The 17,436-nt window shown below is 35.0% G+C and overlaps 2 protein-coding genes across 2 annotated transcripts; both read left to right on the forward strand.

The window, feature by feature from the left end:
* Positions 1 to 6,249: 6,249 nt before the first annotated feature.
* LOC137401717 (pyridoxal phosphate homeostasis protein-like) lies at positions 6,250 to 12,821 on the forward strand. The gene is made up of 7 exons (XM_068088178.1): positions 6,250 to 6,398; positions 7,110 to 7,214; positions 8,134 to 8,239; positions 8,645 to 8,782; positions 10,876 to 11,018; positions 11,282 to 11,380; positions 12,493 to 12,821. The coding sequence occupies exons 1-7, from the start codon at positions 6,270 to 6,272 to the stop codon at positions 12,568 to 12,570; spliced, it is 798 nt and encodes a 265-aa protein (XP_067944279.1). The 5' UTR covers positions 6,250 to 6,269; the 3' UTR covers positions 12,571 to 12,821.
* An 802-nt stretch (positions 12,822 to 13,623) lies between these two features.
* LOC137407348 (uncharacterized) lies at positions 13,624 to 15,304 on the forward strand. Its single transcript, XM_068093976.1, has 5 exons — positions 13,624 to 13,738; positions 13,891 to 14,086; positions 14,289 to 14,461; positions 14,541 to 14,631; positions 15,008 to 15,304. The coding sequence occupies exons 1-5, from the start codon at positions 13,670 to 13,672 to the stop codon at positions 15,151 to 15,153; spliced, it is 675 nt and encodes a 224-aa protein (XP_067950077.1). The 5' UTR covers positions 13,624 to 13,669; the 3' UTR covers positions 15,154 to 15,304.
* Positions 15,305 to 17,436: the final 2,132 nt, after the last annotated feature.

A 17,436-nucleotide genomic window follows, 5' to 3' on the forward strand; every position in this document is an offset into this window, starting at 1 on the left:
GAACTTGGAACCACCAGTTCTGCAGGCATACGAGCTAACCACTATGCTACATTGTCCTTACCCTGTTACTGTAAAATTGTGCACATATGTACTAATACAGTGTTTGCAAAAATAATATTGGCCAGCTTGAGGTTACGCGCAACATCTTATGCGCATGATAATTAGTATAGTTAAATGTGTCGTATTCGCCCGCCCTTCATATACCCTGATACCAACTGCTGCTGATGGAACAAAAAGTTGGATGTTACGCGTAACATCAATACGCATGACATTATGCGTAGCATCATTACGCCTAATGTCAAGCTGGCTTGACGGTTCTTATTATAGTAAAGATTTAAACTAGCTTATGTTACTAGCTTAAGTTACTCAAACTCAATGGGTAATTATTTCCTTATCCGTGCAATGCCAGGCATTCATCTAGTTGGTATATATATTTATTAGATCCTTACTGCCCTATAATTTATAACTAAAAAAGACATGTGACTTTGTCATTTTTAATTTTTTAAGCTAATGATTAAACATTTTTACAATTATCAAACACAAATATGTGAAACTCCTGGGGCAAAATCAAATCATCGAAAGTTGCCTAAAGCATATGGCTGGTAATACTTTCGATGTGTATGAAAAAATTGGAAATTGTATAAAAATCATCCAAATTCATCTAGAAGTAACATGAATAATAATATAAATGATATTGTCTTTTGACCTCACAATTTTGGATTAATCAGTCATTTTTTAACTTCAGTAATCTACTCAACCTGGTCGTACGGATGTCCACCACATTCCTGTATCAGTCAAGTGGAGTTCTGTTGGAGCAATGTCGAAGCAGTGGACAAACACCTGAATACGGTAGGTTATATTCCTCATTTCACCGCCCAAAAGTTCTCTATTGATCTTAATAAGTATTGTCTAATTTTAAGAAATTACTTATTGAGAAAAGTAAAACAAGCTGTCAAGCAACCATGATCACAGCATCAACTTGGCTCAAATAGCTCAGTTTCCTTTAATTTTTGCATGTGTCCAACTGGGCTGGACACTTTGTCTATCCGTACATCAAACCACACAATATCCACATACATCTGATATGGTCTCTGCTGTAAAACAGGTTGTGATACTACTTTTATATAATGTAATTATGTGAAACCCTTGACAATGTTTAGGATCTGATATCCCTGGCTATAAGGGTGGAAAAATTCGCGATCTGCAGTGTTTTAAAAACCTCTTTTAATTTGAGTTTGTTTCTGAAAGTAATTAGTTATCTTTAGTATTGTTTTGCCTATTGCTTAGAGCAATTCTGTCACAACTGAGGTATGCTTTTATATTACCCATTAAATAAAGAGTTGACACCCACGATTTAGTTGTCATTTTAATGATAACATCAGAAAAACTTAGTTTATTTACGTTCTAGATATTATTCTTCATACCTTACTAAGATTACATAATGCAATATAAAGAATATGGAGTAACTTCATCTTGAATTCATCATTCATTGCAAATTATTTTTACTAAAAATGTCGTTGTTTTCAACGCATGCAGGAGTACTACAGACAAGCAGAGACTGCCAAGCTGCGTGCTATGCAACGGAACTTAGCTATATCTCTTCCATGTGTCAAAAGGATTGCCTCCTTTCTGGGAATGCCCAGCTGGTATGTACCACATTTACAGTGTGTATATGTGTATATATTATAGCTTTTAGCAATATATCAAGTCATGAAATTATATGCAAAGTGAAATAGAAGCAACAACACTCTCAAAATTGTCACGTGAACCTCCAGATTTTTGTATTATTGCTGCCTAATCTATAGTCAAAATCGTGTTTTGGTTATATTCTAATTTAGACATGCAATGTTAGCGAGCTTCATTTAATAAAATCCAGGGTGAAACTTTATTGCTGCACATTGCAAAAATGCTAAAGATTAAAATGCATATATCGCTATTATGTATGTCCATAAATGTTACTCTGCCCATGATAATCTGCATAGTTGAAATGTGCAGTAGTCGCTTGCCCTTCATATACCCTGATCTCAACTGCTGCCTATGGAACAAAAAGTTGGATGTTCATACACATTTGCTAACGTTTTTTATAGATTGAAATAAACAAGTTCATTTGATATTTCAACCTTGCTATTTCAGTATAGCAAACCTTGCTAATTCAGTATAGCAAACTTTTTTGCTATTATAACATTCTATGTTATAATAGCATTATAATATAATAGTGTCATTTCATGTTATTCCAAGTAGATCGACTACTGCAAATAATTTTTAGAGCTGTACATTGTCTGTAATCTTCAACTTTGGAACCTATTGCGAATGTTTTGACATTAAAATCTATAGAAGTCTAGAGATGAGTGTTGATGCGAGGAACTAAAACAGACCCAAATGCATTGTAATTAAGTATTCTATTAATTATGACTAACAAAGACCTTCTTCCGGACCTTCAGTATTTCTATTTTTAGCTTGGAGAAGTATATAGCAACCTTGAGGCACTCTACACGACGGCGTCAGAGAAGGATAATTTAATAGAAGAAATACTGGCTTTTAAAAATGAACTCGAGAGAATTACAGTTCAAAGAGACGAAGCCTTCACTCCTTCACCATCTCCTTCTAATAAAATTACACCTAAACTCCGCAAGTATACTGTAAAGGTACCCACATCTCGTTCAAAAATAACTCATAAGTCGGATAAGAGCTTCGGTAAACCACAAAGCAGAGTGAAGACAACTCTTCAGCCGCCTCTACCAAAAGAACTGGCAAGGCAATCTAGCAGCTCCAATAGAGCAGTGCTGTGGCTCTATCTCCTGGAGTTAGTTATAGTCAGGGTAACACTTTATTACTAACTGACTAACACGCCATTCCTTCAGCTTTTATACTTAGAGACAACTGGTTTGGCTCACACGCGTGCTCATTGCTATATCACCACAAACAGATACTATTTAATCTTTATGTATTCATACATCTCTAATTTAATATTTGTTTTACTAAATTATCACAATACCGTAGATACAACAATACTCCAAAACTTTAAGCATGGTATAAACCAAATAGAACATGGCATTTTATATTGTGTCAATGTATTTATATACCATATTGTATTACATACATATTTATATATATATATACATGTATATATATTTATATACATATTTATATATTTTAAATATATACATCTATATATTTTAAATATATGTATATATAAATATATATAGATATATATATCTATATATATATCTATATATTTATACATATATAAATATATATATAACATTTATATATATAAATTTATGTATTTATATCATATCTTTGTAAAGCTTGTGCATAGAACGCTAAGCACCCATCAGCTGTCTGCCCATTTGGTATCTTTTTAGAAAAGAATCGAATCAAAGTTCAGCTGTACTCTCAGCTTTAGTGCAAACCCGGGGGGGCAGATTTTTAATTAGTATTGTACATACTCGTGTCTTATTTTAACTAATTTTAGCAATAGGGATCATAATATGATATAGTATATGGTACATAACATATAATGTATAATATATATGAAATATATAAAATAATAATAATATAATGTCCATATAAATTCTAGCAGTGTTCAATAGGTCTATCTATCAGTTATTCCTTGAACTTTTTGCAAAGAGAGGAAAACTTGTGACTCGGTAATGCATCGGCCGTAAGTATTAATAGGAGTGCTAGTGACACAAAGAAAAGCGTCTTATCGGAAGATTCCTCTTCTAATATCAAGCCTATTTCTGGCAGCTTCAACGCAGTCTGGTATCCTAAGACTCCACGCTTTTTGATTACGCACAAAGCATTATTGGCAAACAGATACTTTTATTGTCTTTAGGGTTTGTCATACAACTTGCCCATTTATTGGTTGGTTGTTCTATCTTTCTACATGATCCCTTCTTCTGGTTATCTTGTATGCTTTTGCTCTTGGCTTATACATTATGTTGACTGTTTTGTATGCATTTCTATTTAATATTTTTATCATTCAAGAATTGTTACTCTCCATGTAGTCTCTTAGTTTCAACTATTCAATAGATCAATAAAGGATCTCATCATCCCTGAATAATTAAAACTTAGAGAGTACATCAATATTAAAAATGATGAGAAAGCTACATTGCTTACAATAAAGACCAGGATACAAGTCACTATTATCGATGTAGCTCCACAGATACAAATATCAACAACAAAGAGAGCAATGTCATGAAATATCAAAATGTCTAAGTTGAAACTGAGACTATACGAGAAGTCCAAAAAATGATTGTCCCCCATAGTGATGGGACGGCTTAGAGTAGTAGCTAAGGTTTTTTTAAATCAATGTTTTGTTGAGTAATTGTTGAATGACTTACATGTGCTCAACATACAAAAAATTATCACTGCTCAAAAAGTAAACTATTTTACAATTTTACTAGTTTACAATAATCATAACAGTAACAACATTGACAGTAATAATACTTCGACTAGCAGTGAAAGTCTCAAAGGGCTAGTAGGCCTACTGGTGGATGAATAGCTTAGACTTGAATATAACCCATCAGATTACATAAAGAATTAAAATAAATGATGGTTGGGCTTTTTTCTGAATTTTTGATAAAAGAAAACCATGTCCAATCTTTAAAAAAAGGAATGCCAAAATAATTCATATTTGGTAAAAACCTTGTGTGGTTAACACTCCAAGAGAACAAAACTGATTATAACTAACTTTTAAAATGGGCTGAAAATGGCCTGTTCAACAAAAAACACCAGGACTATTGTTGGTGACGTACTCAAACTCAAGTCTTTTTAACTGGAAATTGGAAAATGCACATCATCCTAAAAGAGTCAAGCAATGAGATGCGCCAGATTTTGATAACAATAAAAAAATAGTATACATGCTCGGTAAGCATGAAAAGTTAGCAAAACGCAAATATAAAGATACTTGGCTGTGTTCTAACTACATGCTGGAAACGGATGCTACCTACAAATGTAAAAAATGCTGAAACTTGTTCGGCCAAAGAACATAACTATTTAAAGGTCTGGTGTTAGAATTTTGTGAAATTTAGGCCTGTTGGTCGTATGATAAAAACTAGGAGCCTAATATTGAGCTGTTGTTGAGCTGAGCTAGAAATTCTGCAGCTGTTTTAGTCTCTTGAAGAGGGTCTTAAAAGAGAGAGAATTTTTTCCTACAATAGTTTGAGCCCACAGCCCACAGCCCACAGCCTAACACAAAATAAACCATCATAACAAGAAGCTTTGGGAAGGTTTGATATTAACATATAACTTCATTACGAAAGAATCACATGCAGGAGGCAGCTAATAAAACAGTTACTGGTGCAACATCTACCACCAGCATCTCAACACCACCAAAACACAACACATGTCCTTAACTCGACAGTTAACCATGTCACTGCATCAACCAATAAAAATCAATGACATTCATATTCATCAAACTAAAATTGCAAAGCTTTTTGGACTGAACATGGATAATCATTTGCACGTCAATGAGCATGTTAATTAATTCAGCCATAGATAAATCTAGGTCTGCTGTTCATGCATTACTTATGTTGAAACATCATAAAATAAATGCAAAGAACCTTGTAAGATTTTATCAAGGATGTATTATTCCAATACCATCTTATGCAGCTCCAGCTTAATATAGCTATGTTTCACAACAATCAAAAGACCTACTAGAGAGGCATCAGCCACTGCCTCATTATCATATATCTATGGATAGAATCCTATACTGAACGGTGGTTGTATATGGCAAACATTACAGAACTAAACACCTATTTAGAGTTGGTGTGTGCAAATTATGTGCTCAAGGTCAAACACACTCTACAACATCGTTTAAGCTGCCATATCCATACTCGCCAGTCTTTCAGGCATCACTTGTACAGGACTGAGTGACACATATGATACGCACTGCCACACTGCTCTGATAAGCAAATCACTATTTTATCTTTTTCTGCATTGACAGCCATCGTCTTCATTATTTTGTCATAATTTTTATGACCTCATTGGCTTCGTGCACTAGTCGTAAATAAAGTTCATATTCATTCCTATTACAGTATTCTACTAATCAGCTCAGAGACGCTTGTGTGAAAGTAACAGAGTCATCTCCTCTATTTAAAGTAGGAGACAACTCTACAATAAACAAACATCTTAAAAGGACATAACTGGAATCAGTAAATTTGCCGTGTTCTTACTATTGTTTATTATGTCTTTACACAACGCAATCATGCGTACGTAAATTTCGGCAGTTTGGAGTCTTGCAGGCTAGTACACAATAATTGCTCATGAATTGTCTTGCAACGATTAGAAAAGTCATGACAAGCTCTAATGGCACCAATGGCTTGTTATTGAGCAATATCGCTTCGGTAAACGCAAAAGTAAAAGAAGCTTTGTCCAAAAGACTCGTTCCTAACGTAAGCGTTATTACTTAGCTTGCTTCATGAAAAAGTTAAAAAAATTTGTCTTTATTAAAATTGCAACATAGATTTACACGACCGGCTAGGAATAAATGTTTGAACTAGTAGAATTTGTTACATAGAGAAATGTATTACAAATATTTTGATTTTTTTGGTAGTGTAACTAACGACGTTTGATTGGCTCATGTATGTTTGCTGAAATTAGCAAACTGAAGTTTGAGTAATGGTTTTCACAAGAAAGTGCTGGTCTGTAAAATCAAGCAATGTATGCTAAATAGTAAATATACAATAATTTTTTTAAAGTACGAGGTTTAAATTCTTAAAGTACAGTGTTATAAAACTTCAAATTGAGTTGAGTCTTTATATGCGAGTTTTTATGATTGTTTTTTATCGAACAAGAATATGCAGCAGAGGAACTATGAAAAATCTAATAAATCTGCTGTGATATTGTTTTTTTACTTTTGATATTTTCATGTTTTTATGTTAAGCATATCAGATCCTATTTGCTAGATTTTTTCAGCATAATTAAGTGTTTTATGTTAAGGTAACTCTAGCTAAAGCTGTAATTGGAACAATTAAATTAGGGCATATATAACGTGACAAAACCATGTTCTCATATCTCTCTGTTTCAATTTCATTTTAGGGTGTAACTTATTGCAGCTCGTCATACTACTCTATTATTAGAGAGTTTCTTATTACTTTTTGTAGAATTTGACACGAGTGCCAAGGTTGGTTTGTGTAGGCAAAACAAAACCTTCTTCTGCTATAGAGACAGTTTACAGTGAGGGGCAGCGACACTTTGGAGAAAATTATGTAAGCATTCCACTTTGACATATTTTGACTTTTAGTTCCCACATGTTTTCTCTAGCTCTTTAACTCGGAATGTGTCAGGATACTACACCACATCAAACTAGCCCTTTTTGTAATTTTTCACCTTATCAATTGTATTTCAAGCGATCAACTGTTGTGTGGTATTAAAGTAAATGAAATAGACTAATGTATCGAGAAAGAGTGGTGTGGATTCGGTGAGAATGCACCAGGAAATGGAGAAGGTGCCTGCGCTTTGATTGTAAGTCGAATGGTTAACCTTATAGCCCCTGCTCTTGGACTGTGAGAAAAAGTAGAGGGCCATAGGCTCATACTACTGAGCTGATTGGACAGTTTCAGCTACTGTAGATAGGGTTAAATTTGGCATCATATATATATATAATGCTGAGCATCAGCGAGGAGAGAGCTTTCTTTCTTTACAACCTCATGGTAATCCGGCATTGACAAGCTATCATTCATCAGTCAGATGTTAAATATACATCTATGATAGGAAGGTGGAGATGGGTACATCAAGGAACCATTTATATGATACTTATTATATTCAAAGGACATTTTCATACGATAATCCGATACTCTTATCCGATACAGTGAGAGACGTTGAGTTACATGTATATATTAACTTTCAGCATTGTGTTTTTGTTCTTCAAACTTCAGCTATATACTTTTAAGGAGTAGTATTATTATTGTTCAATAAAGGAGTAGGATTGAGTAGGATTATCTCCCAATAAAGTTGGGAGATAATCCTACTCAATGATATTGCAAACCCTCTCAATTAATGTTGCACGCAAATCAAACACTTACAACAAAATATTGCAGTTCTCTTTTAGTATTTTATAAGTTTATTTCGATGCATGTTCATAGACTCATCTTTTGGACTTAAGCATGCGTATTCTACTGATTATAGGTAAATGAGATTGCAGAGAAGTCTGTTACTCTACAGACGTCATGTCCAGAAATAAAGTGGCATTTTATTGGCCATCTACAGTCTAAGAATGTCAGGAAGCTACTAGGTAATGCTAGTTATTTGGGAGTCGTGCTATGTATTTTTTAGATATAGTTCCAGGCTGTGATATGTTGATGTGTGCATTATAGGTATTGTTTAAGGAATGCTATTTGTGTGTTACGTTCAAGAGAAAACAACTCTATGTATGAGTACTTTATGTACATTTCTCATGTCTTTATACATATTCTATATTTGCTTGAGCTGGTCAAATCTTTCTACAATATTTTTCATGTCTACTGTTTACTGTGAAATTGCAATGCTATATTGGGTAAGTCAAGCAAGCAATGCCTTGCTCATTTGATGAATATTAAGAGTGTCATTAACATGTTTGTCACGAGGGAAATAGTTGTTTAAATGTCAAATTGTATCAAATCTCAAAACTGGAATTATTTGTTATGCTGCTTTGCTGCAGAATGCCCTAATCTGGACATGATTGAGACAATTGACTCTGAAAAGATTGCAGACAGAGTAAATAAAGTTTGGGGTGCCCTCGGAAAAGCGAACAGCCCTCTCAAGGTCATGGTGCAGATCAACACGAGCAATGAACCTCGTAAGTCGCATAGCTGACACATCAGCAGCTGACTGAGTAAAGTGACAACCAGGGTTCAAACATTGGCTTCAGCATTAGTGCAAGCCTAGGTTTGTCATTTCACAGAATTTATTATGCTTGTGTATATTTTATCGCTAGTTTAATTTTGATCTATATGCTAAAAAGTATGTTAGTAATGTTTCTCAGTTTCATGATGGATTTTTTAAAGTCATGTTAAACCATGTTCGAGCCAATCATTACGTTTACTTAGTGTTATCCAGCAAAGATTTTTACAAATAATAATTAAAATGTAGGCTATGGAAGGTTTAGTCTTTTTATAACTTGCTAAAATGTGCAAGCATATTTGGCAACAATTTTACAAACATCTGCAGTCTCAAGTCTCAACCAATCATTTGCTGATGCACGAACGATACTGTGGTATAAAAACATAGTCAAGGTTCCTAAATGCTTTAACCAATCATGGTCTGTTTAAACTCTTTTAAGTTGGCAAGCCGCTCCCAGCAGCTTTGACATTGCGCCGTCCATTTGCTTGTTGCATGGTAACGGTAATGACTGACAGGAGCTAAATATTTTTTTTAGCTCTTTTTTCCAGTTTTTAGCAATTTTTTTTCTACAAGATTCTCTACAATATGCGACCTATTTGAAATTTTATATCGGCAAATTAAGCGGTTTATTTATTTCCAAAATTGGCAATCGTAAACGAAGGCTAAATTGCCAGAGTCAAGTATCCAGTTTTTTTTTTATTGCTACGAAACAACGAGCACAATTGTGAATGCTGAATGCACAATGTGAAATTGCCAGAAGTTTCTGATTCTGCTGCAACCGATCAAAAGCATTTCAGCAAAGTTTTTGATCAATTGATCTGACTGGCAAATTGCCCATATCCAATCGTTGTTTTTTACAGACGCTTTTGGTTTCGGAAGTTTTTCCGCAAGTATTAGGTTTAGAAACGATTTTTTCTTTGAAATAGTTTATAAATAGCCCAAGTCATGGCTTTTATATTATACAAACTTTCAAAGAACTCCTCCACTCTAAGCTTCAAAGAATACAAAAGAGCATTGATCAGACAACTGCTAAAATCCTACTCATAACTCCTTGTGGTGCTTGATGGAAACATGTCCTCTGTAGTGCAAAATAATAAAGCTACTATGATGACAAGGTTTCAGTGCTTACTATCATATACATGGCTAACATAGGAGGTCACAAAACATGTGTAACACTATTTTTTGTGTTTTTATAGCCAATAATCTCCTGCATTTTAAGGGCGATTTTCAAATTGGTTCTCTAAACTATTTTTTTCCAATTTTATTGAATGGAAAAATTTATTAAAGTTAGCTAATATATGTATCATTAGGAATGAAAATTTGTGCTGAATAAGATGCTATATTCAGTTTGAAGATGCACCAATTCATTCTCAAGTTATCAAAGATTATACATGTATATGACCATGTCGACTTTTAAATTTTTTTCAAAAATTAATTCCAACTTTAAAAAGTTGAGAATGGCTACTGCTTCTACAAACACAGCCATGATAAGATAATAAAATATCAGCAATGATGGTGTAGTGAAACAAACATGAGATTTGATCCTGAATGACAAACTCAACAATAGGCCTACACTAAAAGCACATCTTACTATTATAAAATTTACAAACTTTTTGAAAATAATTGAAAATTATCCAAAGAATGCACGTGGTGATGGTCTCCGTATCTGTCTCACCAATGATTTGGCTTTATAATTGGGATACATCGATCAATTTTACATAATTGTTTATGTGCAGAATTGCACTTTTCTAATTCATTGACCAGCTGCATTAACGATGAATGGTAGGTAAAATTATACATTAGCCATGAAATGTCTAGAGACAGTATGTACATGTTTTTAATGTTTTAAACATACTTGAATGTAAGTTTTAGCTAGTTATAAAAAAGCTTACACTTTGAATGGCGTAGAGCTTGATAATTATGCGTGAAACACTCTGCTGCTTGCCATGAGGTTAACAGATCGTTTCAAAAAAACATGCAATGATAGTACCATTAAGTAGCTTGTAATTTGTCATTTAAGAAAGTTGGTATTACATATGTCTGTTGCAGAAAAATACGGGGTGGCACCTGGTGACACATGTAAGCTAGTGGAATACATCAGAGAGAAATGTCCAAACCTGGCATTTTGTGGGATAATGACTATTGGGAGCTTCTCTCATGACTATAGCCAAGGGCCTAATCCAGACTTCTTGGTAGGTAGGCGGGTTGTCAGACCCGCCGTATTGCTAGCATGAGTGAAGCAAGCATGCTGTGATTGGTTTGTAGGTACTATACCGTAGTAGTACTGTATGTCTGTTAGCTGTGTATGTTTTGAAAAAGTTTAGCCTTTTAGCACAGCCTCGGTTTAGCACAAGTGATTACCAGTAAAAAGTTGTATCCTGCCCTTGAAGTAATTGACCATTCGTCTAGCACACGTATTAAAGTAAATTAGAACTGTGTCTGTGGTTTATTACAGAAACTGCTCGAGTGCAAGAAAGATGTGATGGAGCAATTTTCCTTGCAGGAGGATGAAGTTGAAGTTTCCATGGGAATGTCTAACGACTTTGAGCATGCCGTAAGTTAGGGACCAGAGGCTGTGGATAATAAAGCAGGCTAATAAATATCAAAGGATTTAAAAGCCTGTTTAGTTGTAAAAGTCAGTTTCAATACATACTCGTTAGAAATAGCAGCACACTTGTTTACACCAGGGCACTAGCACTTATATATTCTTCACTATATAACGAGACAAAACTATAGTCGCAAGCAGTTGATGGAATTAAAAGTGTAAAAAATGACCGCTAAACACAGTTTACTACAAATTGTTTCATGTGGTGCGGACAAAAAAGTTGTTAAAAATTTAGTCCTTTACCACAATCATTAGGTGTGTGTGTTTTACTAGCAAGTGGCTCATCAACTCTTTTCATCACTCTCTCGTCTAGCGCAAGTTAGAATTGGTTACTCTGCGTGCTTCAATTACTCACTCGACTATCAAACTTATCCGTTGCTAAGCCTATACTTCCATTCTAAGGTAAAGTAACTATTATAACCTCTTTTTACTTACCATAGTTTTATTAATGGCTAGGTTTTGAGATATTAGTGCTCAGAGTGACAGCATTACAATGCTGATGAAATAGACGCGTAAGAACAATAGACATGGTTTTATTGAATGCGTGAAGTATATTTGTGAAAATATTTCGACGAATGAGGTTGCATGAAAGTGTAAACAGAAGCACATCGTGTTCAACTACGTTCCAGTTGAGCAGTTTTTTAGAGAGGGATTCCAACCTATGGCGTTTTCATGATAGCTGCAATTAACTATTAGTTTTTGAGCTTTCAAGAGCTTGTAATCACATTCCCACATGTTTTGCACCTACAACACAGCAGAGTAAGACATGGTGAACCTTTTGATACCAAATAACTGTAATGTGAATTTTGTTGCAAGTCAACTTTTAAACAAATGGATCAAAATAACAGTACCGTTTAATCTATGTCAACGCTTGGCTGTTGTTGATCACAAGGATTAGTGTCACCATTCAAAGCTTTTTATAGTATCATAATTATTATAGTGCCATATAGCCTGTGGTCATTACATAGTGCTATTTAGCTCAAGGCCATTACATGGGGGTCATACAAGGGTTCCAAGAATTTAGCTACTAGCCGTTGTTAATGTAGCTTTCTTCTTTTCAGATTGAGCTAGGTAGCACTAATGTGAGAGTTGGCAGCACTATATTCGGAGCAAGGGAATACGCAGCGAGCGCCACATGAGGCTGGAGGATCTGTTGGTGTACTATGGCTAGCCGCATGCTTTAGCAAGCTTTTCTTCTGTTTGTGTTTCCCATTTTGGTACTATGGAGTGTTTAACACTGTTTAACAGGAGGTCTGGCTCAGAGGCCAGTAGCTCATTTCTAACTGGCTACTTGATATACAGTACCACCCACAAAGCCTGTTTATATTTGAAGAATTTTTATTCTTGCACTTATTATTCTATTGATAATATATTATTTTTCTTATTAAAAGTTGCAATCACTCAATCACATTTAAGTTGCATCTAAAGTTTAATGTGTTTATTTGAACAAACATACCAAAGTTGAGTACTTAGCATGTGTTATTGCTGATACTTGTCCTGGGATACCACAAAAGACGTTAACAGCCACACATTTACTATGAAAGTATGAAAGAAGTCTGTTCACCACCTTCAGCATTGAATTAGCATACTTTGTATTCTGTTCGTTTAGTTTGGCCATTTAGCACTTGTCCCTTTGAGTTACAATGACTTTTGCCCTCCATGAATCATTTCAATAGAGTTGCATGCAATAAACAAGAGTTGCGAAATAATACAGACAGGCTAGTGCTCTTGAACCTACATCGGTCATATCTTATGAGCTCTCAAAATAACATTTTAGCATCTATCATACTGTTTACGTATCGCCTAAAGCATACCATCAGCTGATACTTCTCACTGTAAACCATAAACACAATAATAACAATATCTTAATACTTCTGTCATGAATATTCAAGTTCCTTTTACAAACCCGCTTCTAAATATAAGCTAGTGGTATTGCCCAAAACTCTTCCATTTAGTACTGCAAAACACACAAGGTACATGCAGAGAGCTACAAATTTACTACAAACCTGCAAGTGATTTACTGTTTGGCTGTATGGTCAATAAGTACTATCCACCATTTTGAACAACTGCCAAGTAGTTTAAGCTCTGATATCTGTCTAGTGCTGTTGGCCTATTTAGACAAGCTGTTAGTTCTCACGCTGTTTCTTATCAGATTTCACTCTGCTCTATATAATAAGCTCAGTTGACTGGAATCACCACAACCAAGACTTATGTCAGCCAATCTCAGACTCTAGAACCATGCAAACGGTTATTGGAGTGTTTCTATTGGGAGTTGTTCTCCCGACATTTGCTACCAACTGCCCTGAGGTAAGTGGTAATAGCTTTTGTGCAGTGCATATTTATGTAATCATTCTTTATAATAGTTTTAGTAGATTTTAAAAAGTCTTATTTAGCGCTCTATTAATTTATTTTGTAAACTATAAATGACAGTGGGTATAATACTCTTGATCACATTGCAGATATTTAAGATCCATGGCATGTCATCAAACTTCAACGAGACAATAGCTCACGCTATTCATTCCCTCACTCTAAATGAGTTGAGAAAGTTTAACCCTGAGGCCAAAGAGAACAATGGTGTACCAGTGGTCAACCCAAGAATAAATGATCCAACTATTTCTAACCGAGTTGTCTCCCATGCACCTTCTGAAACAATAGGTGAGTAAAAAGCATCAATGTTTGGCTTTAGATTTCTGATGAAGTTTTGTGCTACGACCAGTTCCCAATGCTCTCAAGAGCATTTCTAGACTTACAACCTTTAATAAATGTAGCTTAAGATGCGATTATTACAAAATTAACAGGTTTGCACAAAAAATTTCTGTAATTTTGAGAAATGTAAAAATCGTTGATCAATTATTAGGAGAAGAATTTGAAGGGGAAACAATGAACACAATTGATATGATCCTCAGCCAAATTGGACAGTCAACTGATGGCCTTGGTTCTTTTTGGTCACCACTGGAGAGGGTCGTGCACAAGTTTCACATGAAAGATCTCTGGCAGAAACTAAGAAGCTACTATGCCCTTATAGAGCAGGTAATTGGAACTCAGTCTTTTTTATGTCATGCTGCTATATGCCATATACTGCTGACTGTAACCTGCTGTGCTCTTACAGCCTGCCAATGAATTGTGCCACTGCCTGACTGACACTAAGAGCAATGGAATATTTGAGGCTGTTGATTGGGTAGCACGACACTACAAAACAGGTATCTGATATACTTCACCTAAGGCTCAGTGTTACTAACAGGATGTACTGTCATTTGTTAGTCATTTTGCATTTTATTTTGCAAAAAGCTAAAAAGATGACATTGCTACTTTGAGATCAGCTGTTTACTGGCTCAAATTTCATTTCAACGTCAATTCAGCTGAAGAAAGATTAATTAAATTTATTTAGTAACACTTGCATGTTGAGGTTTACATCATTTTCCATTGTTAGCTGTAGGTGATATTATTAAATTTAATATTAATAAGTTAAAAAACAGTTAAATTGGTACTTGCTTTAACTGCTGGCACGGTAACCCTGTAGCTAAAGAGAATAGGAAATAATACAGCATACAAACATTCTGTTAATAATTTCTATAGGAACACCAATTACTCTGCTGAACCGTCCAATACCAAAGCTGACAGATGCCAAGAGCTGGGCTGTGTGGAAGGTGCGCCTGCTTCACTACTATCAGCCACAAGCCATGCTTGATGCTATTAAATACCTCAAGTGTGTTCTTGAGTAATAAACTCAGCTTGCACTAATGAACAGAGTATATTGATTTATCCAATTTACTATATATGTAGACCTGAGGCTAACTATACATGTTCTGATACGGCAATAACTCTTGTTCGGCAATTTGAATGGCTTTGTACTTGCAGTTTTGTACTAAGTGTTTAGAAGGTATCTAACAGAGGCTCTTAGCCACGCCTCCAATTCTAAGTTTTTTATGAAATAGTCCGTCTGTTTTGAGCTCTGACATATACATGACTTAGCCAACAATTAATAGCTTGAATTAAGGGTTTATCATGAGCTGTTAGCTAATCTGCAAATGGTTGGTTTCTCCTTGATGCTATAGAAAGATTTCCCTGTTCATTTCTCTTAACAGAAGCAAACAGGTAGACATAATATTTCAAGCGAGTCTTCCACATATTCATTTAAAAATCTTGTGTGATTTATAAAGCTTCTTTATTCACATGAAATGCATAAACAGCCAAAACTTATAAAGAAAACAAGCCAGAAATTTTTAAGTATTCTATACTGACCAAAATTTTAAAATAAAATAATGGACACAGATTCTTAGATATATAATTCTAAGTGTACACAACTCTACAATAAAACCTCTATAGCTAAACCTTTATAACCGAATCACTATAACTCAACATGTACAACTAAACCTCTATAACTATACATCTATAACTAAACCTCTATAACTATACATCTATAACTAAACCTCTATAACTATTATACATCTATAACTAAACTTCTACATGTATAACTAAACCTGTAAAACTGAAAGCATGGCGGACTCTAAGGAATAACTTTCAGGTATTGGTAAAAAAATACCAAAAACTGGAACAATAATATATGCATGGGTAAATATACCAAATAAGGATTCCACTGAATAAGGTATCATTCAGAGAGCACCTAACTATCCACCTACCATTACCTTGTGACAGGTTTAATGATTTCTTAATTACGAGGTAATTTCACATCCTGGACATTTAGTTGCTTCTATATTGTAAAAGTTGTATGCAGCAGTTGCACGTCCGAACATACAATAATGTAAAGAAGCGCAAAAACAAAATAGCAAGTTTAAATTTTAACTCGTTTAGCTGAGTCATGGTGAGGAACTTATGTTCATATCAAATACAAACAATTTGATTTACTATAGCAATAAGGTGTATTATCTTGCGATGCATGCCATCACAAACAACTAAGTTCTTCTATTGGCATCCTAAATGGAAAAGTTAGTACACTTCCTACGGTTCTTGTAAATGTGTACAGAAATCAACCGATTGAGCAGTCTGAACGTGTCGACGAAACCTTCACAAGGCATTTTGTGTGAGACTGCAGAACCGACTATCATTTATGTTGAAGCAATCCATGCAAACATAGGGTTCAAGGAATGCTTGTAAGCAGCTTCCTATAATGTTGTTTTCAACTGGTTGTAGATCAATTTTTGGTTTCCTGTTAAAAGCTTTTAACTAATTGCTTAAAATTAAGAGGGCACAGCTGTTAACTATACAGTCATCAAATATGGGTTTGATTAACACCCAGCGTCTCTTAAACTCTGGAAATACTATTACATTTTATCTGGCCATCTATATCGTAAGTCCTTATGCTCAAGCCGCGCGGCTTGTCGTTGGGCGCGGCTTCTGGTTCAGGGTCATAGGCCGCGGCTAAAGCCAAGTTTTTAAAACTTACGTGAGGCTTAGGGCGGCTTCTCAATAAATGTGGTCTCTGCTCAGTTCCATGCTATAACCATAGAATCGCAGTCATGATACACTTTTATGTACGGGATTTTGGCGACCTACTCGTTTATTTTCAAGGTCATGTTTATGGAATACTTTAGACCAAAGAATAATTTATCGCTAATGTTTAACTCACCACAGTCATAGGTTATTAAAACCGTTTCATTCTTGACCGGCATCTTTCCATAAACATGAAGCCCTCTAACAGCGCAATAAAAATCTAGCTGAGACATGGCAAGTAAGTTCTTGATGCAAGGGTTTAGGAATTTTAATTCGAACTTGGATGTAAAAGAAAATTTTTTTCACATGTACTGATGTAGCCTGTTTTCTTGTTGAAGAGGACTGTGTATAGCGAAACCCTTCTCAACACTTTCGCTCCTCAAGGGGTAAAGGACTACAAAACCTCAGTCATTAGCCGCGGTCTGTGGGCATACGCGACTTGTTGGAGGATTATTTATTCTTTCGTGAGTCATCCGGTTTTGAGCATAAGCCGCGCGGCTTGAGCATGAGGACTTACGGTAGTCTGGGAGTGTCGGAATGCTGCTATGCTATTT

This window comes from Watersipora subatra, chromosome 1, assembly GCF_963576615.1.
Source record: "Watersipora subatra chromosome 1, tzWatSuba1.1, whole genome shotgun sequence".
NCBI lineage: Eukaryota > Metazoa > Bryozoa > Gymnolaemata > Cheilostomatida > Watersiporidae > Watersipora > Watersipora subatra.